This window comes from Moschus berezovskii, chromosome 22 (genome assembly GCF_049115385.1).
Source record: "Moschus berezovskii isolate FMDL1 chromosome 22, NW_MosBer_1.0, whole genome shotgun sequence".
Classification (NCBI taxonomy): domain Eukaryota; kingdom Metazoa; phylum Chordata; class Mammalia; order Artiodactyla; family Moschidae; genus Moschus; species Moschus berezovskii.
In genome coordinates this window covers 8,741,370-8,761,788 of record NC_142481.1, presented here as the reverse complement: position 1 = coordinate 8,761,788, position 20,419 = coordinate 8,741,370, and the positions used below count along the sequence as shown (strand labels likewise).

Genomic DNA, 20,419 nt, shown 5'->3' with positions numbered 1-20,419 from the left:
GGGCAGCATTCACTCAGCACCCAGCATTCAGCACAGTGGCCAGGATGTCTTGAGCAGTGCTGTCCAGGACTTCCCTGGGTGTCCAACCGTTAGGACTCCATGTTTCCACTGCAGGGGGTACGGGTTCAATCCCTGGTCAGGGAACTAAGATCCCACAAGCAGCAGGGCAGCCAAAAAAAAAAAAAATTAGAACAGTGCTATCCAATGGAAGTAAAATTTGAGCCTTGATGTCAAGGAAATGGGGCATTTAAATTTGTCCCCTGGCCACAGGATGAAAAGTTGAATGAGACAAATGAAATGAATATACATTTTATTTAACCCCATGTATTCAAAATATTGGGGGCTTACCTGGTAGCTCAGATGGTAAAGAATCTGCCTGCAATGTGGGAGACCCAGATTCAATCCCTGGGTTGGGAAGACCCTCTGGAGAAGGAAATGGCAACCCACTGCAGTACTCTTGCCTGGAGAATTCTGTAGACAGAGGAGCCTGGCAGGCTACAGTCCATGGGGTTGCAAAGAGCTGGATATGACTGAGCAACTAACAGGCATATCCAAAATATTATCATCTCAACATATCATCAGTATAAAAAGTCACTAGCCAGATAGCCTACATTCTCAGGCATTGAGTTCTTTAAATCCTTCATGTATTTGACACAGGCAGCACACCCTGACTTGGGGCCACCGATTTCAACCGTATTGAAATGGTGCATCTCCGGAACCTTCTGGTACTTCTAGAACAACTGGACATCCATTTATTTTTATGTGGGATAGGTTGGCAAGGAATACAAAAAAAAGGGAAGTTTAACGTTATGCCAGCCAAACCAAACCCACCCACACACGGGCCATGGTGGCTGCAGAGGGCTCATTTACAGACTGGGCAAAGGGTGTGAGTTGTGGGGAGTCCACCATGGGCTCCGCGGTGCCCACTTTTTTTGTTTCACGCATGGCGGTGCTCAGTGCTAGGGATGCAGAAATAAACAGGCTGTGGTCCCTATGGGCACCTGGAGGAAGAAGCAACCCTGCAGATGGCAGGCTTCCGGCGTGGGGAACAGAAGGAACCCCCAAGCTCTGGTCCTCACCTTGTCACTAGCTGAATCACCTGGGATGGGTCACTTAATGTCTCTGGGTCCAAGCTGGGCTGGCTGTCAAACCAGAGCCTTGGACCAGATTTAGATCAATGGTTTGCAGACTGTGGTCAAAAACATGCCTGATCCCAACCCTGAATCAACCGAAGCAGGCCTGCTCCTACATCTTCTGTGTGAGGCTTCTGGGCTTACAAGAAAGGAAGGAAAAACATCTGCAAAACTCCACAGCAGCAGCTAAGCACCCAGGATCCAGCAGCAGGAAACTGGGGTGCCTGCACCACCTCAGTCACTTGCACCCCCACTGAGCCTCGGTTTGCTCCCCAGCAAAGGGAGGGGGCCCTGAGGGTCCCCACAGGCTCACCCAAGTAACACACACTGCCTGGTGCTCATGAAATGCTCAGAAACGCCAGCTCCTTGCCTCCTGAAGCTTCCAGAGTCAACCTAGGGGAGAACCGGGGCCGGTTAAGGAAGGTCTTAGAGGACATGTAGGGGATCTGGCAGAATCCAGGGCAAAACTCCAAAGGCTGACAAGGGCCAGGCAGGTAACGTGAATGAAGGAAACAGACCAGATGTGAAGCCAGTCTGGAGGGAAACAGAAAATATTCACTTTCTTTTGAACTTCACAGAACAAAACCACAAAACAACAGCATCAGCCCAATAATAGATGGTCTCAACCCCTCAGCCAAGTCCTGGCGGTGGGAGTCGGGAGAGGGGGTGGAGTTCGAGTCCCAGCCATTCATTCCAGCCATCTGCTGCCACCCAGAAATGAGGACCCGGCATTGTCAGATTGACGGATTTTTTTTCAAGAGGAGCCAGAAATCTCAATTTTAATGGGAAAATCTGGTTTTTAAAGGCTGGCAACCAATTCCATTTTTTTTTTAAGAAAACATAAAGCGGTTCCACACAATGTAAAATGACGGAGGGACGGGGGTGGGGGGCTGTCCCTTGGTGACTTTGAAATCACAGACTCTGGAAGGCTGTGTTCTGCCACCCTGAGATTAGGGAGAACTGTCTGTCAGGAAAGTGATGTGAAAGACAAGGAGAATCTTCCAGATCTCTTCTTCCTCCAAAACCTCTTCCCCGGGGGTCAGGGTGCAGCTAGTCTCAGGAAGCCCAGTTTCTTATCTTCCTACTCCTCCCAGGCCTGGGTCTCCTGCCAGCGGTGGTCAGGATAAAGCAGGAGCAGAGAGAGAGGGGCCAGGGTCAGGGGTACCCCCACAAACACCAGAGAGAGGGCAAGGAGTAGCAAAAGAGAGGCATCATTTTCCTCAGTTTATTTCAAGAGAACACAGAATCAACCTTCAGTTCTGTACAAAAACGTGACCCCTCGGGCCAACCCCTTTCCCACACCCCCCTAAACTGCCAAAAAAAAAAGACCAAAAAGTCCAAATTCTGGAAAAAATTACTATGAAAAATCAGGGGAGACCTTCCTCCCCTCCTCCCTCTCCCCAGTGCAAAAGTTTGGGGGGCAGGGGGTGGATGGGGGTGTGTGTTCATGGCCGCGGTCAGAGGTCCGGCAGGCAGGCAGGTGTCAGGCGGGTGTCGGCAGAGTTAGTGTTTGGCAACCAGTGGGGCTGGAGGTGTGGTGGAAGGTGGGGTGGTGGGATCCAGAAGGAAGCCAAGGGGCTCAGGGGAGGGGAAAGATCTCCAACCCTGCCTTGCCCCACAGGACACTTTAAAACAGTTTATAAAAATCGGAGCCGGAGAGTAAGAAGAGAAAGGAGTCATCAGAATCAAAAACTAAATAGTGGAAAGATTTTTTTTTTCTTCTCTAAAAGGCAAAAAACTACAAACAGCCCAGGTCCTGAGCTCCCCCAACACCTGGCTCCTCCACCGCCCCCCGAAACCCGGCAGGCATGGAGCTGGGGAGCCGGGAGAGGCGGGTTCTTAAAAAAGTCACCCCTGGACCGGAAGGCTCTTCATCTCCCGTTGCCTTCCTCTGCCTCTCGCCGCCGTTGTCCCGGAGACAGAGACGGACCATGGCTACGCCGGCAAACTCAGCTTCTTCCCCTTTAGGACTGTGAAGAAAGGGGTGGGGGAGGGCGTGACCTCAGGCTCCCCAAAGAGGGGACAGCCTCCCACGCCCACACCAGGGGCCGGATGCTGGGCTGGCAGGGGCAGCCTCCGGAGTCCGGATTAGCCATGGTGGGCGATCAACCCGAATTACTGAGGGTTGAGGCTGAGGGAATGAGCCATGGACCCACCTCTCCTAACACTGGCTACTCCTCTTCCATCCTGGAAGGACTCCTGGGCCTGGAGGCCTTGGATCTCTGATGGGCAGTGGGCGAAACCACCCCGGACTTCTGCCCTCCCTGCCGGGAATCCTGGGCTGCCTCCAGGCCTCTGCCCTCCAGTCTCCTCTTCCCTTCCTGCTAACTGACTCAGGACCTAGCTTTTAATTATCATCTCTAAGAGGCCTCCCCCAACCGCCCACCCCCATGTACGGTAACCCCCTCACTCTCCACCAGCACCTCCCTGGTTCCTTTGCATCTCTGCCCCCTCACTGTTTGCAGTCATTCCTCTTGTTCATTCATCGTCTCACTCCCCCCGCCCCACTACAATACAAAAAAGGAGGGGAGGGCTTCATCCACCTTTTCCCCTAGCCCTGGCCACGGACATAGAAGGTGTTTCCTAAATTTGTTCGTGGACTGAATGAATGAAAGAATCTTGGTGGGCCTGAGCCCCTGAGGCTGAGGACAGAGATCAATCAGCAGAGAAGACGCCCTCCCTTCCCTGAGCGCTGCTGGGACTGCTGATTTTGGATCTGTTAACATGTGTAAGACAGAGACTGTGGGTCTGGAACCTCAGGGCAGGAGAAAGGGCTTAGGAGAAATCCCAAGAGAGGGAAAGTCAGAGGCCACCCCGATCCTCTCTTTGTTCTGTCTTCCCTCGAGGGATACGGGCAGAGGAGATGGAGCCAGGGCCCCGGGGAGGGAGGGTGGGAGCTGGAGAAGGTGTAGGCTGCCTTCCCCACCGCCTCCCCGCCAGCTACCTTTGGTGATGTAGAGGTAGAAGAAGTCGCAGTAGAGGACCGTCTGGACCAGGCCTGCCACGATGGCGATGAGGTCAAAGAAGCCCTCGAAGTGGTAGCGCCAGATCCAGTTGAAGAGATAGAGCGTGCGGTAGACGCCCAGTGCAAACAGGTAGTGGCTCGTGATGGTCTCCGCCTCACCCGTCTTGCTCACCATGAACAGCTGCGGCAGGATGGCCACCGACTCCAGGTAGATGGAGAAGGTCCAGAGGATCTACCAGGGGGGTGCCGGGGAGTTGGCGGCAGAAGGTGGGATGGGGCGGGAGGGGACAGGGCGGAAGAGAAGGCGGAGGACACGGGGTGTGTTGGTTACAGGTGCAGTGACGCGGGAGAGCGGATCATGGGGCGCCACGATGCCTGCCGGGCACTCACCATGTGCCAGCGACCACTCTGCCCATCCCACACATAGTCTGTCGATCCCCACAATAACCCATGAGATAGGTAAAATTATTAGCATCCCCCCCGCCCCGCCTTTATTTAATCTGCCAAGTCTCGTGGCTTGCAGGGCCTTAGTTCCCCCGACCGGAGACTGAACCTGGGCCTTGACAGTGCAAGTGCTGAGTCCTCACTACTGGACCACCAGGAAATCCCCAGCATTCCCTTCTACAGATGAGGCAACTGAGGCTCAGGGATGGTAAGAGACATGCCCAGGATCACATTGCTAGTAAGTGGCAGAGCTGGGATTCAAACAAAGAGTTCAGAGCCAGTATTCAGAGCACTTGGCAATTACGTCTCTCCCAAGGGAGGACCAGGTTGGGATCTTGGCTCTGAGACTTCCCTTCTACGAGACCTTGGGCAAGAGACCCAGATCCTTAGAGCCTCCACCCATTCCTCTCTAAAGTGGGGTGATTTTCCTGCCCTGGTAGGGGCAATGTTCAGTGTGCAAGCTTGAGAGACATAAATCAGACCGTGTCACTCTCTAGCTCAAAACCCTCCAGTAGCTACTTCTTATCACATCCAGAATAAAACCCAAGTTCCTAACCTTGGCTCTAAGTTCCTAACTTTCAAGGCTCTCCTTGATCCAGCTTCATCTCCTAGTCCCTCCAGGCTACGACGGACTACCCAGGCCTTCTGTCTGGTTCTCCAACACGCCAGGCTCCTTCCTGCCCCAGGACCTTTGCACTCGCTGTTCCTGCAGCTCTCCCCCAGAACAGTCACATCCTGCCTCTTCCACCTCTTTCCAACCTCAGCTCATCAGCGAGGTCCTCCCTGACCATCCTCCCCCCAGGACTGTCACATCCCCTGTCTTGTCTTCCTCTCGGCAGCTCTCACCGGACTGTGAGCTCTGTGAGGCCCAGGAGCCTACACCTTGGGCACTCTGTGGACCCAGCCCCTGGCATAGTGCCTGGAACCTACTCCATGCCTGGATGAATGCACGAGAGAATGGGAGCGAGGTCCCCAAGGGCTTGTCACGGGCCACCATTCAGGGAGCACAGACAACCATCATCTGCAAGCAGGACAGGGCATCGCAGGAGGGAGACCACGAGAGGACAGACAGCTGCTGGCCCCTCTTCAGTCCCCAGTTTCCTGAAAGCCCCACCTGGGGTGACCTGTGAGGTGTCAATTCACTGAAACCTCCCCTCAGACAGCACCACCAGCTGGCAGGTGTGATTCCTCCTGGGTGGTTTTGGTTTGTGGGAGTGGAGTGGCGACCATCAGGATGTATTTCTAAGAACTGACCTTATATAGCATTTACTACATTCAAGACACTGCTCTACGCACCTGACAGCTACTAACTGGCTTATGCCTTAACCCTATGAGCTAAGCCCTATTGTTATCCCCCTTATACAGGTGAGAAGACTGAGGCCCCTGGGATCAGTAACTTGTCCAAGGCCACATAACTGAGATGTGGGTAGAAACAGATTCCTATCCAGGCAACTAGACTTCAGGGCCTGTTCCCATAATCACTCAGAATCTACCAGCAAGGTTCTCGGTAAATCAGGTTACTTGAGGCTCTCAGGAAACATACCCATTAAATGGATACACACCCAATTCCTAGCCTTGGGGAACAGAATCATGACAAAAAAGGAGAGAAAAGGTCTGTTGTATTTTCACTTGGTCTAGTCATGACATCTGAATTTTTAAGGAATCCTTTCCTTCTATGATTAAAAAAGTTTTTCAGCATGCACCCAATGATAGCAAGGACTTTTTTTTTTTAATTTGTTTTTAATTGGAGGTAGCATGGGTTTTCGGAGAAGGCAATGGCACCCCACTCCAGTAATCCTGCCTGGAAAATCCCATGGTCGGCGGAGCCTGGTAGGCTGCAGTCCATGGGGTCACTAAGAGTCGGACACAACTGAGTGACTTCTCTTTCACTTTTCACTTTCATGCATTGGAGAAGGAAATGGCAACCCACTCCAGTGTTCTTGCCTGGAGAATCCCAGGGACAGGGGAGCCTGGTGGGCTGCCGTCTCTGGGGTCGCACAGAGTCGGACACGACTGAAGTGACTTAGCAGCAGCAGCATGGGTTTTAGGGCTTCCCTGATGGTTCAGACGATAAAGAATCTGCCTGTAATGCAGGAGACCAGGGTTTGATCCCTGGGTCAGGAAGATCCCCTGGAGAAGGGAATGGCAACCCACTCCGGTATTCTTGCCTGGAGAATCCCATGGACAGAGGAGCCTGGCAGGTATAGTCCGTGGGATTGCAAAGAGTTGGACACGACTAAGTGACTAACAAACAGAGCACGGGTTTTGAAAGCAGGCAAACCTGGGTTCAAATTCTGTGAGATCTCACCTCTGAGCCTCACCTTGCATGCTAAGTTGCTTCAATCGTGTCCGACTCTGTGCGACCCTATGGACTGTAGCTGGCCAGGCTCCTCTGTCCATGGGATTCTCCAGACAAGAATACTAGAATGGGTTGCCATACCCTCCTCTAGGGGATCTTCCTGACCCAGGGATCGAGCCTGCATCTCCTGCATTGGCAAACAGGTTATTTACCACTAGTGCCAGCTGGGAACCTCACCTTAGTCCTAAAAGAAAGAGGGATGAAGAGGTCTGCTTCCTTAGGTGGCTAAGGGATCAGATGGGATGATAACGGATTTGCGCGGAGCCAGACATAGATTCGGTGCCAATACTTTGCACAAGTGACCTCCTTCTGAATGAGGGAACCACCCAACCAAACCACCCAACCTGGAGTCAAGAAGCCTAGATCCTGGTCCAGCCTTTTCTGCCTAGAGCAAGCCCCACTGCCTTCCTCCAGCCTCAGTCTCCCTACCTATAAAATGGGTCCAGCTCAGTGAGTGCTCCATGAAAGATGATGGTGATCAGAAGTTTGCCAAGTCCAGACCCTGCAACTAAGCTTTGGGTTTCCTCCTTCTGACATTTCTGGGGCACTTGGGCCAAAGTTACCCCTCAATCAGATTTGTCAAGACTGCAGGATGCTTTTAGAAATAGATTTGGAATCTGTAGCCAAAATTGTCAAGTGAGACATCTCAGGAAAACTCCTCAATCATGGTTTCTGATGAAAACATGAGCACAGCAGGGGTGGCTTGTGGGAATCTTAGTTTTCCAACCAGGGATCAAACGCGCACCCCCTGCCTTGGAAGTGCAGAGTCTTAACCACTAGACTACCAGAGAAGTTACAGGGCCAGCTTCTTACAAGCAGGAGTGAGTGGTACTGGAGGAGGAAAGACTGCTCTGAATTTGATTCCTGCCAGGCCCCTGGAGTCAGGAGATGGCAGACTGATCATGGTCCCTCTCAAAATTACTCCCAGAAAACTGTGTAGCTCCTACCAAAATACCAGGAAATAAAAACCACGACAGCTAGCCTTTAGGAGTAGAAGTATACACTTGGTCCGAAACACTGCAACAATCATGGACAACACTTCCTACCTACTGCCAGACACTGTGCTTTATCAATTATCAATCTGAATTAGAACCTATGAAGTAGGAACTATCCCCATTTTACAGACAAGAAAACTGAGACATAGAGAAATTACATGACTTGCCCAAAGTCCCACAGCTTCTAAAGTGTTAGTCACTCACTCATGTGCAAGCGTTTGCGACCCCATGGATTGTAGCCCACCAAGCTCCTCTGTCCATGGGATTTCCCAGGTAAGAATACTGGAGTGGGTTGCCATTTCCTCTTCCAGGGGATCTTCCCAATCCAGGGATCAAACCCTGGTCTCCTGCAATGCAGGCAGCTTCTTTACCATCTGAACCACCAGGGAAGCCCTGGGCTTCAAATCCTGGCTCTCTGGTTCTAAAGTCCCTGTGTAAGCGATGCTGTCTTATCTCAGGAAATCCTCACAGTAACCTGATCTTGACTTTACAGATACGGAAACTGAGGCACAGAAAAGTCAAGTCCCACGCCCAAGGTCATGCTAATAGTAACAGATCCAAATCCAAGTAGCCTGGCCCACTAGAGCCCCTGTTCCCAACTCCTGAACTATTCATTAGGCCAATGATTTTGGAAGAGTCATTTTGACTCCCCGAGCCTCAGTTTCCTATCTATAAAATGGGGCTGCTGTGAAAAGGAATGCGATGGCATGTGACACGCTCAGAGCAGTGACTGGAACTTGGTGAGTGCTGCTGCCATGACATTGCTGTCATCCGACTCCAGGGCCCCTGTTTTGAACGTTATTTTCTAGAAGGAGGAAGTCTGAGCAAACCCTGCAGAAGGAAGCCTCTGACTGGGCCCACCGTCCACAGCCGTTCTCCCGCAGCCCACCCCACTACACCACGACCGGGACCCTGCAGGTGGCCTACCTCCAGAGGGGTGAAGTCATGGTTGACCAAGAATGCCAGGATGGCCGTGGGAATGACAAGGAACTCCACTCGGAACGTGTCGTGGTTCCCATCATAAGTGGCTTTGAACTTGCTGTAAATCATCCAGACTGTGGTGAAAGAGCAGGCAATGTAGACCACCTGTCGGGTGAAAATGAGCAGGAAGCTTCAGCTCCAGGTACAGGGCCCCAGCCCCCAAGAGCTTAGATGGAGGAGTCCGGACCACCAGCCCCTCCTCCCTCAGACCCAGGCGTCCAGACCCCCAGCCCCTCCTCCTTCAGACTAGGAGTCCTGGTCCCCGACCCCTCAGACCCAGGAGTCCCAGCCACTGTCACCAGCCCCCTCAGATTCAGCAGTCTGGACCCCCAGGCCCCTCCTCCCTAAAGCCTGGAACCCACGTTCCCTCCTCCCCCGACCCTCCCGATGGCTCCCCCTCAGGAGGCCTTTACCTTCATGCACGTGTTGTAGAGTGAGATGTAGTTGGTGAAGAGGTCCAGGTAGCGGGCAGTGAACACCACAGCAAACAGGACCTGGCTCTTGCCTGAAATCCCTGTGGTGCAGAAAGATGGGGTGGGGGAAGCTGGAGGTGGGCCGCAGGGTCAATACACCAGGGGCCAAGGCCTGGGACAAGCCTGGAGGCGGCTCTGGAGGGCAGCTGTCCCTGGAGGCCTCCCCAGCCGCCGGCCAGAGCAGGGCTCTTTCCCACGGCCCACAGCCAGGGGGCAGCCCGGCCCCAAAGCTACTCCAGCCCGAGGCTGTGTCCCGGGCTAGGCCTCATGGCCACCCCCAACACCCTCAGGGTCCTCCTGCAGTCCGGATCCAAGGTGGAGCCTCAGGAGGACCCCCCACTTGACCTCTGGCCTCCGGAACAGGTTGCCTGCCTCCCGCTCCCTTCCTGGCCGCCACAGTCCACGTCACCAACTTCCAGCCACCTCCCTGCCTGCCACAGCTCCCTGTTCCCAGCCCCAGAAACTCTGAGGCCACCCTGATGGGGGCCGGGGGAGGCTGAACTCGGTGCCTGGAGCCACCCCCACCAAACTGGATGCATCCACGGTTTGCGGAAAGGAGCTGACCCCCTGGTGACCCCGGACCTGGAAGGGGGACCCCCAGCAAGCAGGGACGGGAAATGGGACCCGTCCCCCTATGCCTCCAAGCCCTCTCCCCGAGTCCTGGGGTGTCCCTCGCACTCTCCCCCTTCCTCCGGCCCCCGTGGGTGTCTCACCGGCACACGAGCGGGACTTCCAGATTTTGAGCAGTAACAAGATGATGGCTAGGAGGTGGGAGAGGTCTCCCAAGAATCGGAAGAGATTCATGGTTGGGGGGATCTGGCAGGGCTGGGCTGGAGGGAGGCTGGAGGGGGGCTGCCCCCCGGGGTTGCTGTTCTGACCGGGCGGCCGGGCTGTTGGGGGGGCGGAAGAGGTGCCCTCGGGTGGGCTCCGCTCCGGGGAGGGGCTTCTGGGAAGGGGCGCCGAGGCCGGAGCTGGTGGCCGAGCCGGAGCTAGGAAGAGGGAGGAGGGCGGGAGGGGGAGGAGTCCGGGCTGGAGGCTCCGCCCCCGAGGGCGGAGTCCCGGCTCTCTGGCGCCCCCTACCCCCGCTTCTCCGAGCTTGCAGAGCTGGGCGCCGAATGCTCCCCACCGAGGCCGCCTGTTAGGAACTTGTGGGGTCGCTGAGACCCGAAACTCCCAAATCCGGGCGTCTGTTCCCCCAGGCAGTCTGCGCCTCTGTAAAGGTCGCAGCCCAGCCGCATAGCTTCTGCCCTTGACAGCGATTCGGGAGGCAGGTCTCTGAGCTTTCAAGATCCTACACAAAGACCCAGAGGCTGGCTTTTCAGGGACCTCCACCCTCCCATCCATCCGAGAGAAGAGAAAGCAGCCTCCGGCCCCGCTCCATCAGACTCAGGAGTCCAGGACCTCAGTGCCCTCCTCCCTCGGGCTCAGGAGTCCAGCCGCCAGCCCCTCCTCCCTCTGACCCAAGAAGAGTTCAGTCCCCGCTTCTTTGGGGCTTAGGGTCCCACCCGAGGATTTTGTGTCCGAAGTATCCTAGACCCAGGAATCGAGATGCACAATCTGTTCCTCCCTCTGGGACCCACAAATTCAGGTGCCCAGTCTCTTCTTTCTCAGAAATATGAGCCTTCACTCCTGCTCTCTGTGACCATGGAGTTGGTGGCAGCCGGAAGCCTTGGCTCTAGCCACCCCCACCCCAGAACTTCCCCCTCAGAGGCACACAGACACACTCTCGGGAGCCCAGGTGTCCTGCGCCACACTCCACCCCAGCCCTTTATAGACTGGGCCTAGCCTCCCTCTCTATCAGAAGGGGCAGGAGCTGGGCAACTGGTCTTGAGGGACGCTGAGCAAGGGGGAACAGGCTGTGTCTAGGAGGGGGGACATGGTGCTTTCTTCCTGGATGTCTGAATAACCATGGGTGATGGAGGTCAGGGTCCGTCAATACCAGAAGGGTTACAGCGACATCAGTTTCCTCAGATCGCAGGATGGATAGGGTGCTTGAGGGTGACATCCATGAGTCTTGGACGCGTGGGCCCCTGAGGGTGCTTTGTGCTAAGGAGTCAGTTTGTCTGAGAGTCTAAAAGGTACTCAGGCCTGGAGGAGGGGGCTCTGATTACTGGGTCCCAGGCAGAGAAGGGAGACAGGGCCTTGGACTCCTGGAAATGAAGAAGGAGGGGGGCTGGATACCTGGTGTCCTGAGTCTGAGTGAGAAGGGGATGGGGGCCTGGCTTCCTGGGTCCTGGAGGGGATGGGGGCTGGGGACTTGAATTTCTGGGTCTGAGGAGGGGGCTGGGAGCCTGGATTCCTGGCTTCATGAGGGAGACCTGCTGGCAGGCCTGGCCTCCCGGGGCAATCGAAGCCAAAAGATGGGTCCTAGCGTGACACAGACTCAAGTCTGGGGATGGCCTCCTGCTTCACCAACCTCAGCGTGGGGAGGGGGCGAAGGGCAGGCAGACCCTGGGCCCTGGAGTGCAGGTCTGGGTCCTGAGTCCCCAACTGCGCCCCCCCCCGCCCCTTCCCCCCTCCCTGGATTTATTTGCAGCCCCCCACTCTCTGGTCCCAGGGGGAAGGCAGAGGGGGCCAGCCCCCTCTCCCAGCCATGACAGGAGGAGGGGTCCCCAGGGAGCCCAAGAAGGGGGGCTGTGGGTCTTCCGGCAGGGGCGGACGGGGACTGAATGTTAATCGCATCCCGAGTGTGTGTGTGTGTGTGTGTGAGTGTGTGAGAACAGAGCGAGTGTGCGAGTCCCTCCCGCTCCGGCTCCTCCAAGCCCTGGCCGCCGCCACCGCCCTCCGCCCGCCTGCAGCCTCCCTGGCCACCGGTGCCCGGCTCGGGGGGTGTTGGCCCGGGTGGGTCCGCCTGGCCCCCAGGGGTCTCTCGTGCGTCTGCCATCTGCCCGGTGAGGATCTGTGTGTGCGGGTGTCTGGGGCTGGGCTGGAGGGGGGGGGTGTGTCTGTAAGGGCTGCAGCGGCTGAGGGAGGGTGGGAGGGCGGGAGGGGTCTGTCTGTCTTTCTCAACCCCGAGCCACCTGCCTGGGTGTCGCGGGCCCCCCAGGTTCCTCCCTGCGAGCCTCCCCCAAACCCGGATGGATGGTGTGTACCTGGGCTGTGTGCCTCCTGCCTGCGTCCGGCCGGGCGTCTGGCTGCCTGGGTCCTCCGGTCTGTCCGAGCAGCCCCTGACGGCAGCGGCAGCCTGGCCCCATCAGACCCTCCTGTGTGTGTATGTGTGCGTGTGTGTGTGTGTGTGTGTCTCCCTCCTCAAGCTCCGGGGGTGTTTAGGGGAATCCCAGGGAAGTGAGGTGGTGCGTGGATGCGTGTGTATATGTGTGTGTCTGCCTGTATTTGAGAGTGGGGGCGTGGGGGGGTGCTGGAGGTGGGAGGTGGCCAAGCAGGAAGGGGCAAGCAGTCGCCCAGACAGGCTGTCTCCCGCCTGCCCCTTACGCAAACACACACACCGGCCACCGGCTTCAGAGGTGACCCAGACAGACAGACAGACAGAGACTTGGGGGGGAGCACTGAGGGCACAGGGTGGGGGTTTGCGAATGAGCCAGGGAGAGGCGGGACCGGACACATGGACGGGGGGGAGGAGCCGGGGCTGAAGCGGCAGAGGGGGGCACCCCGGGTGGGCGGAGGGGGATCCCCACGGGGTCGGGGCGGCGAGAGGACACCCCGACAGCCTCCGCAATGTCCGGGGCCCAACTTCCAGCGCAACATGTGTAGCCGCGTCCTCGCCTAGCCGGGGTGGCCTCAACCTTGGGGGACAGACAGGGCAGGACAGACTAAGGAAGAGACAGCCGGAGCCAGGGAGCCAGGGCCGGGAAGGAGGTCCTGGCCGCCGCCGCCGCCCCAGGGCCTGGCCCCCCCACACACCCCGCGGCTCCCTGAGCCCCCCGCCGAATCTTCGGGTCGCTGGACTCCGGTTCCATTCCTGGCACCCCTGCAACACCCCCCCAGAACAGGGTCATGAAAAGGTAAGGCTGGGGTAGGGCTGCAGGGGAGGGGGTGGGAACGTGGACCGCCATCCCCCCAGATCTAGGACAGGGAAAGTTGGCAAGGGGCCTCAGTTGGAGGGAGAGGGCTGGAATGGTGGACAGGGGTCCCTGGGGGAAATCTTTGCCCCTGTCTCCTTCTCCTCGCTGAGCCCTTTTCCCAGGTCTCTGGACCCCAGATCTCCTAACCCCCCACTGCTGACACTTTGACCCTTCTCCCCAGCCCATACACCTGACGCCCCGTCTCTCTATCCCCCATCTCTCCCTCTCACCTTCCCTTTCTGAGCCGTCCCCCCACCGCCCGCATCAGCCTCCCCCCTCAGCCCGTCCTCCTCCCGCTCTCCAGCTCCATCTCCCCTCCCTCCTCAGCTGCCAGTCGGCTATTAATACCCCTGCCAAGGACCTTGAGAGTACCCAGGCCTTAGCACCCCTCGCCCCAAGCTCCCATCCCTTCCTCAAGGTTCTGGAATACCCTTCTAGCCTCTTCCAAGCATCAGGATTAGGGTGGGGAGAGAACGGGGTTGGGGGGGGGGGAGCCGTCCGCAGCACAGCGCAAACTGTGGTGGGGAGAACGCGGGCTGTGGATCGAAGTGGCCTCTTATCCTCTCATCGCTTCTGTGATGGATCCGGGGGGAGTGAGGGAGACGGGGACAACCCAGGAATCTCTGGCACCCTCCTCCTCCTCCTTAGCTGGGGGACAGCTGTACGGTGCAGAGGACCTGAGTGGGGCGGCTTGGAGCGGCTGGAGTTGGGGCGGGGGTTGCCCAGGATACTGGACGAATGGGGTTTGAGACCACAAGGGGTCCTTAAGGGAGGAGAGGGCTATGGGCCTGGATTCCTGGGTCCTGGGTGTAAAGGAGGCTGGGCACCTGGATTCCTGAGTCTGGGGGCAGGAGACAGCCGGCACTCCTGGGTCCTGGGAAAGGATGGAGCTGAGCACCCACAGTCCCCAGTGGGTCCAGGGGAAAGAAGGGACCCGAGAGCCAGGACTCCCGAGTTGATGGGAGAACTTGGGAGGATGGGGCTTCTGTGTCTGAAGGAGAAGGGGGTTGGGGGCACAGTGTCGTGAGCCCCTTGACGGGGCAGGAGATGAGGGTCTGGACTCTGGCCCCGTGCGGATGGAAGTGGGGACTGAGACGCACGAGGAGGTGTCGATTGGAGGCCTGAACAATGTGATTCCCGAGGGTGCAGGTTTGGGGGTTGGAACACCAGAGTCCCCCAGCGGCTGAGGCTGCCACCTCTCTATCCATCCCTGGAGGGGTGGGAGACTGTCCTCCTGAATCCCTCACCGGAGAGAACTGGGCATCCAGCCTCTTGAGAAGGGTGGGGCAAGAGCTGCCCTCTTGGACTTCAGCCAGGGAGCAGGACCCCAGGGTCCCCAAGGCCAGAGGCCGGGCAGGGGTGAGTCTGAGAGAGGCAGAGAAGAGACTGAGGGGTGAGCAGCCACCAGAAAGGGAGGGGAGAGCGAGCGAGTGTTATCCTGGGGAGGGGGGAGCGCCAGGCCACAGCTGTGGGTTATTTTGGGGCAGAGGGGGGCTATTCTGAGCACTGATTGAACCAGCTGCTTGGGGAAGGGCAGAGGAGAGGAGCGGTGAGGGGGAGCCGGGATTGAAGCATGCTAGGAGCCCCCACCCCTCAGGAGACAGTGCCCCAGGGTCCCTGGGAAGGCCTAGGGGTAGGGGGGTGGGGAGTGAGGCCTCTAGGCAGGCAAAGGGGTGTGGGCCTTTCCCCTACCCCTGGCTGGCTGTGGGGTGGATGGAGGCTCTGCGCTACCATGGCAACCGGACAGGAGGCTGATTGACAGTTAAGAGCGAGCCCTTCCTTGTCTGGACCCTCACCCCTTCCAGAAGCCCCTTCTGCAGGCTCCAATCCCTCTCTGGGAATCAGGGGTCCAGGCCCCCAGGGCCCTCCTTCCTCAAGACCCAGGAGCCAGGAGTCTGGGCTCCCAGCCCGACCACCCTGGGCAGCTAGTATTCAACAGGGGACATAGGAAGAGATGCTGTATTGCTTCTCATTTACCAAATTGTTCTGGGCTGGGAGCCAGGGACCCCCACCCCTCCCAGCTCTCCACAGCTGTGCTCCCCATAACCCCAGAGCCCAGTCTGGACTGTGACTCTTTCTAGCTCTTATTGAGAGTGGAGGGACAAGGGTAGGAGTAAGGGGACGAACATGAGTTGGGGGGTTTGTGTTCCAGGGGAGGGGTACGGTCACGAAGGCATTTGCTCCCTGCAGGATGGCCCACTAATTTCTTTCTCTCTCTCTCCCCCCACACACCTGACCCCTTTTCCCTTTCTCTTTTTTTTTGTTCCCCTCACTTTTTCTTCCTTTTATTTTTGATCCCTCCTGCCACTCGCCTTCCCGGCCTTCCTTTCATGTCTGTGCTGGGCACCTCCCTGGTGGGGGTCTTGATCTCTGCCTTGCCTCGCTATTTCTGTCTTCCTGTATTTTCTGTCTGCTCTGCCTGCCTCTTCAATCTCTAATTCTGCCTGTTTCTCCGTCTGCTGTGGGTGCGTGTCTTGTGGTGGCTGTGGGGTCTCTGTCTCCATCTTCCTGGGGTTTCTTTCCACTTTCCTCTCTCGGTCCATCTTTCGGGTTTCTCTCCCCTCTCCACCTTCCTTCGTCTATCTCTGCATCTCTCCCGCCTCTCTCATTCCCTTCCTATTTCTGCCCCTCCGTCTTATCTCCCGCTCTGATACTCTGAGCCTATCTGTCCCTGTCTGTTTCTCCTTCCCCCTCTTTCCTCCGCCCCATCAACTCTCTCCCTGACCATCTCTCTGTGGGTGTTTTCACCTCTTCCTATTTTCCTGGGTCTCTCTCTGCTCCTGTTCTGATCCCGTCTCTGCGGGTCCCTTTCCCACCTGGCCTGTCTCATTGTCCTCCCTTGTCTATCTCTTCTCCCCACCTCTGTATCTTTGGTGGCCCCATTACCCATTCTCCCCTCGCTTCTGTATCTTCCCCTTTGCCTCCGTATTTCGCTGGGTCTCTCCCTCTATGACTCCAACCTTGTTCCTATCTCCGCGTCTCTCCTTCCTCGTATCTCCCCTTCACCGTGTATCTCTCCTTGTCTCTGTCGTTCTATCTCTTGTCTCTCCTTCCCGTCCCTCTCCCTGCTCCGCGTGTCCGCCGCCCCGTCTCTGCGCCCACCGCCCCGCCTCCGTGTCCCTCCCCGGGCGCCCTCGCGCTCAGAGGCCGCCCGGCAGGGCCCGCAGGCGATGCGCGGCGCCGGTGGCCCCCGCGGCCCTCGGGGCCCCGCTAAGATGTTGCTGCTGCTGGCGCTGGCCTGTGCCAGCCCGTTCCCGGAGGAGGTGCCGGGGCCGGGCGGGGCCGGCGGGCCTGGCGGGGGCCCTGGCGGGGCGCGACCGCTCAACGTGGCGCTCGTGTTCTCGGGGCCCGCGTACGCGACCGAGGCGGCGCGCCTGGGCCCGGCCGTAGCGGCGGCCGTGCGCAGCCCGGGCCTGGACGTGCGGCCGGTGGCGCTGGTGCTCAACGGCTCGGACCCACGCAGCCTCGTGCTGCAACTCTGCGACCTGCTGTCGGGGCTGCGTGTGCACGGCGTCGTCTTCGAGGACGACTCGCGCGCGCCCGCCGTGGCGCCCATCCTTGACTTCCTGTCGGCGCAGACCTCGCTGCCCATCGTGGCCGTGCACGGCGGCGCGGCGCTCGTGCTCACGCCCAAGGTGCGCGCGACCCGTGGGCGGGGCTCGGGGACGGGGGGCGATGCGGGGGCGGGGCCTGGGCCGGCCGTGGGTGGGCGGGGCGGTAAGGGGCGTGGCCAGTCCTGAGGGTCGGCCTCGGGGATGCAGTGCGGACAGATGTAAAGGTCAGGGCTAGGTAACGGGCGGGGCGGCCTTGGAGGGACGTGATCTATAGGAGGAACAGAGTGTGCCGGGGAATCATCTAGAAGCAGGGTCTGAGGTGACTAGGCTATGGGAAGAGTTGAGAGACTGCGGGAGCGGTGAATCCGAGGAAGAGGCGAGGCCGGCCAACGAGGGGCGAGGACTGGGTGGGTGCCAGAGGGGCATGCCTGAGATGGCAAGATCTGAGTGAGGGGTGGGCTCTGGGATCAGCGAGGGGGTGTCATGTGAAAAGGAATGGGACTCAAAAAGGGGTGAAGGCTAGAGTAAGCAGGAGCCAGAAAGTCAGAGACGGTGACCAGGAAAAAGGAGTATTAAGTACTGAGGGACAGGGAGGGGCCCGGCCAGCTGAGCATGAGGTCTAGAGGTCAACGTAGAAGGACGGAACCGTCTGGTGGAAGGATGAGTATGAGAAAGGGAGGCGTCCTTAGTGAGTGAGCGAGAGAGGGGTAGCCTTGCAGCTAGGAAGTGGGGAAAGGCCAGTCAAGGAAGAGGTGAGTCAAGGAAGGGGCGGGGCTAGCTGGTGATGAGGGAGGACAGGCCCTCAGCTCGGTACTAAAGGGGCAGAGTCTAGCGAGGAAGACGGGCTGGGGGTGGGATTTGGGCAAGGGAGGTACCCAACTGGAAGGCGTGGAAAGCGAGAATGCAGAGAGTGGGCCTGGAAAAATGAAGGCATCCCACTTAGAGGCAGGTTCAGCCATTGAGAGGTCAAAGCCAGGAGCCTGCAGGGAAGGCAGCGGCAGAGGCTGGAGCTGGCTGTGGCATGGAGAGAGGCCTGCCTCCCGAGGGCACAGGAGGGGTCAGCTGGAGTGGACTTCTGGTAGGAAAGGGCAGGATTTGAACAAGCCTGGTGTGCGGACTGAGAAGAACCGGGTCAGTTTAGAGGAGGCGTCTGAGAAGAGGCGGGGCCTATTCAGGGGTGGAGCCAGTGTAACAGAAGTGGGTATCGCCTGAGGATGGGGCCACCTGAGTGGGTGGAGCCTAAGTCTCCACCAATTCCCTGCTGTGAGGGCCCGGTGGCTTTGTGACTAGATCTCTATTGCATGCCGGGACTCGTAGTTTTCTTCTGTCTTGAGCAATCGGGAAGACCTCTGTCCAACTTTCTTCTCTTTGGCATGGGGTTGTCCAGATATCTGTAGGCAGATCACCTGCGAGGTGAACTTACTACTTCCTGGCTGCTGCCTCCTTGGCATACGGAGAGATGTGGTCCCTCCTGCCTCCATGGCGAGTGATAAGTGTGTGCCCCTCCATTTCATTGTCTGCTGGGTTCTGTGGCCCAGTCAGTGCACACCCGTTGCCTTCTGGGAAATGTAGTCCTTTTAGTGTCTTAGAGTGGTCCTCACAGCTCTATCTGTGCCCCCATTGAATGCTGGGAACGTGGTCCCCTGAGTACACATTCAGCTGCCAAGGATGAGGGCCTCACAGGGTCTCATAGCATTCTGGGAAACCTCATACCCTCAGGACAAGTGCCCTAACCCGCGCACATTTAACCACAGGCATATGCCTAGGGAGAAAGTCCACTTGCTCGTCTCATTGCATTACTGGAAGATTTATTGAGGACTGAGTCTGTGCCAGGGCTGTTTCAGGTTCTGGGGAATACAGTTAGGGAAGGTTATAAAAAAAAGACACGGTCTCTGCTCTTACGAAGCTTGCATTTCTAATGAGGAGACAGACAAAACAAATAACAGATAGTGAAATCTGCCCTGGAGGAGAGGTAATGACCAAGGCCATGGCTTTAGTAGATGGTGGTCAGGGGAGGCTTCCCTGAGGAGGTAAAACTGAGCTGCACCTGAGGATGGAGGAGGGGAAGGAGCTGGGGGGGTTGTCCCTGAGAAAGGTAACAGTGAAGGGCAAAGCCCTTGAGTCTAGAAGGAACCTGAGGTGTTTGAGGAAGAACAAAGAGGTGGGGCTGGCAGGACATGAGGTCAAAGAGACCACAGGGACCAGGTCATGTGGGGCCTTTTGGGCCACAGTGAGGACTTTGGCTTTGACTCTGACATAGAATTTTTGGAAGGTTTTCAACCAAGAAGGGAGGCGATCCAACTAATATTTTGAAAAGATCACTCTGGCTGCTGTCTGGAGAATGAAATTTTCGAGAAAGAAAGTAGAGATGGGTTAGGAAGCCGTTGTCATCTAGGCAAGAAAGTGGAAGCAATGAGAGTCACGATAGGGGCCATAGAGAAGAATGAACAGCTGGCATCATGTTTTGAACAGAGAACTGAGAAGACTTGGAGATGGCCTGGATGTGGGCCCAAGGGCTGTCCAACACGATTTTCTGCTGAAATGATGAAAGTGGTCTTCATCTACTCTGTCAAATATGATAGCCACTAGCCATGTGAGCTGTTGAGCACTTGACGTGTGGTTTAGTATAACCAAGGAACTAAATTTTATTTAACTTTGATTTAATTTGAATAGTCATCTAGTAGCTACCATACTGGAGACCATAGGAAACAATATTTAAACCCATGGGTTTGGATGAGATCACCAGAAAGAGAGGACAGAGAAGGAAAGAGGAGATAAGGGCACTCCTATGTTTAGAATTCTGATGGAGGAAGAGTCTAGCAAAGGAAACAGAGAAAGAGGGAACAGGAAGGTAGGAAAAAAAAAAGAGAAGGGTAAGCCTACTCAGCAAAGCTTCTTCCAGTTGGGAGAGACTACCTTCAGCACCCTCATGGCCTGCTGGGAGATGTAGTCCCTCTCAGTGGATGCTAGGAACTGAGGTTCTCACCCAGGTTGCTGCCTGTGTTCACTAGGGTTATGTTAGCTGCTGTAACAGATAAACCCCCACTTCTCAGTGGCTTAACTCAATAGAAGGTTGTTCCTCACTCATATAAAATCCAAACAGGTGTTCCTGATAGGAGTTGGCTCTCCTCGAAGCTCTGACTCAGGGACTGTTTCCTCTGTGCTGTGGCTTTGTAATCCCCTAGATTCCTCCTCGGGGGCCTCTGCATCTGCCCTCAGACAGGGAAGAGTAAGGTGCATGGGCAGAGAGGTTTTTATGGATGAGCCTAGAACTCAGTCCTGAGGCTAAACCTAACCCAGGTCTAGCTCTGTGCCCCAAGCAAGGAAAGGAGATGGGTTTGACAAACAGCTAGATGTTGAGAGCTGTGATGCCCTTGTCCGTTGTTGGGAGATGAGGTCCCCTCTGGATCCCTGGGAGCTGTGAGCCCCTCACTGGCTGCTGAAGGTCAGCAGCTGGAAGCTGAGATCTCCACATGGGGGAGGCCTGACATCC

At 57.0% G+C, this 20,419-nt stretch overlaps 2 protein-coding genes across 2 annotated transcripts in view; one reads left to right on the top strand and one right to left on the bottom strand.

Moving 5' to 3' along the window:
- Positions 1–2,328: 2,328 nt before the first annotated feature.
- On the bottom strand, positions 2,329–10,359 carry KDELR1 (KDEL endoplasmic reticulum protein retention receptor 1). Its single transcript, XM_055411708.2, has 5 exons — positions 10,064–10,359; positions 9,291–9,391; positions 8,824–8,982; positions 4,078–4,330; positions 2,329–3,103 (listed from the first exon to the last, which is right to left on the bottom strand). Exons 1-5 carry the CDS (start codon positions 10,152–10,154, stop codon positions 3,069–3,071), a joined length of 639 nt encoding a protein of 212 aa, XP_055267683.1. The 5' UTR covers positions 10,155–10,359; the 3' UTR covers positions 2,329–3,068.
- Positions 10,360–12,813: 2,454 nt separating this feature from the next.
- GRIN2D (glutamate ionotropic receptor NMDA type subunit 2D) overlaps positions 12,814–20,419 on the top strand; it is a 34,477-nt gene continuing 26,871 nt past the window's right edge. The window contains exons 1-2 of the mRNA XM_055411707.2: positions 12,814–13,312; positions 16,517–17,007. Coding sequence (XP_055267682.1) covers positions 16,543–17,007 — 465 coding nt within the window. The 5' untranslated portion in view covers positions 12,814–13,312; positions 16,517–16,542. The remainder of the gene's footprint in view (positions 13,313–16,516; positions 17,008–20,419) is intronic.

What these genes read in the sequence shown, in the direction of transcription:
- KDELR1 (XM_055411708.2), bottom strand. Translation starts at nt 10,154, where the DNA reads ATGAATCTCTTCCGATTCTTGGGAGACCTCTCCCACCTCCTAGCCATC. An exon ending in GAAGTCCCGCTCGTGTGCCG is followed by an intron (nt 9,392 to 10,063) that starts GTGAGACACCCA and finishes TCTGCACCACAG; the next exon opens with GGATTTCAGGCAAGAGCCAG. An exon ending in ATGACTTCACCCCTCTGGAG is followed by an intron (nt 4,331 to 8,823) that starts GTAGGCCACCTG and finishes CCCCCCTGGTAG; the next exon opens with ATCCTCTGGACCTTCTCCAT.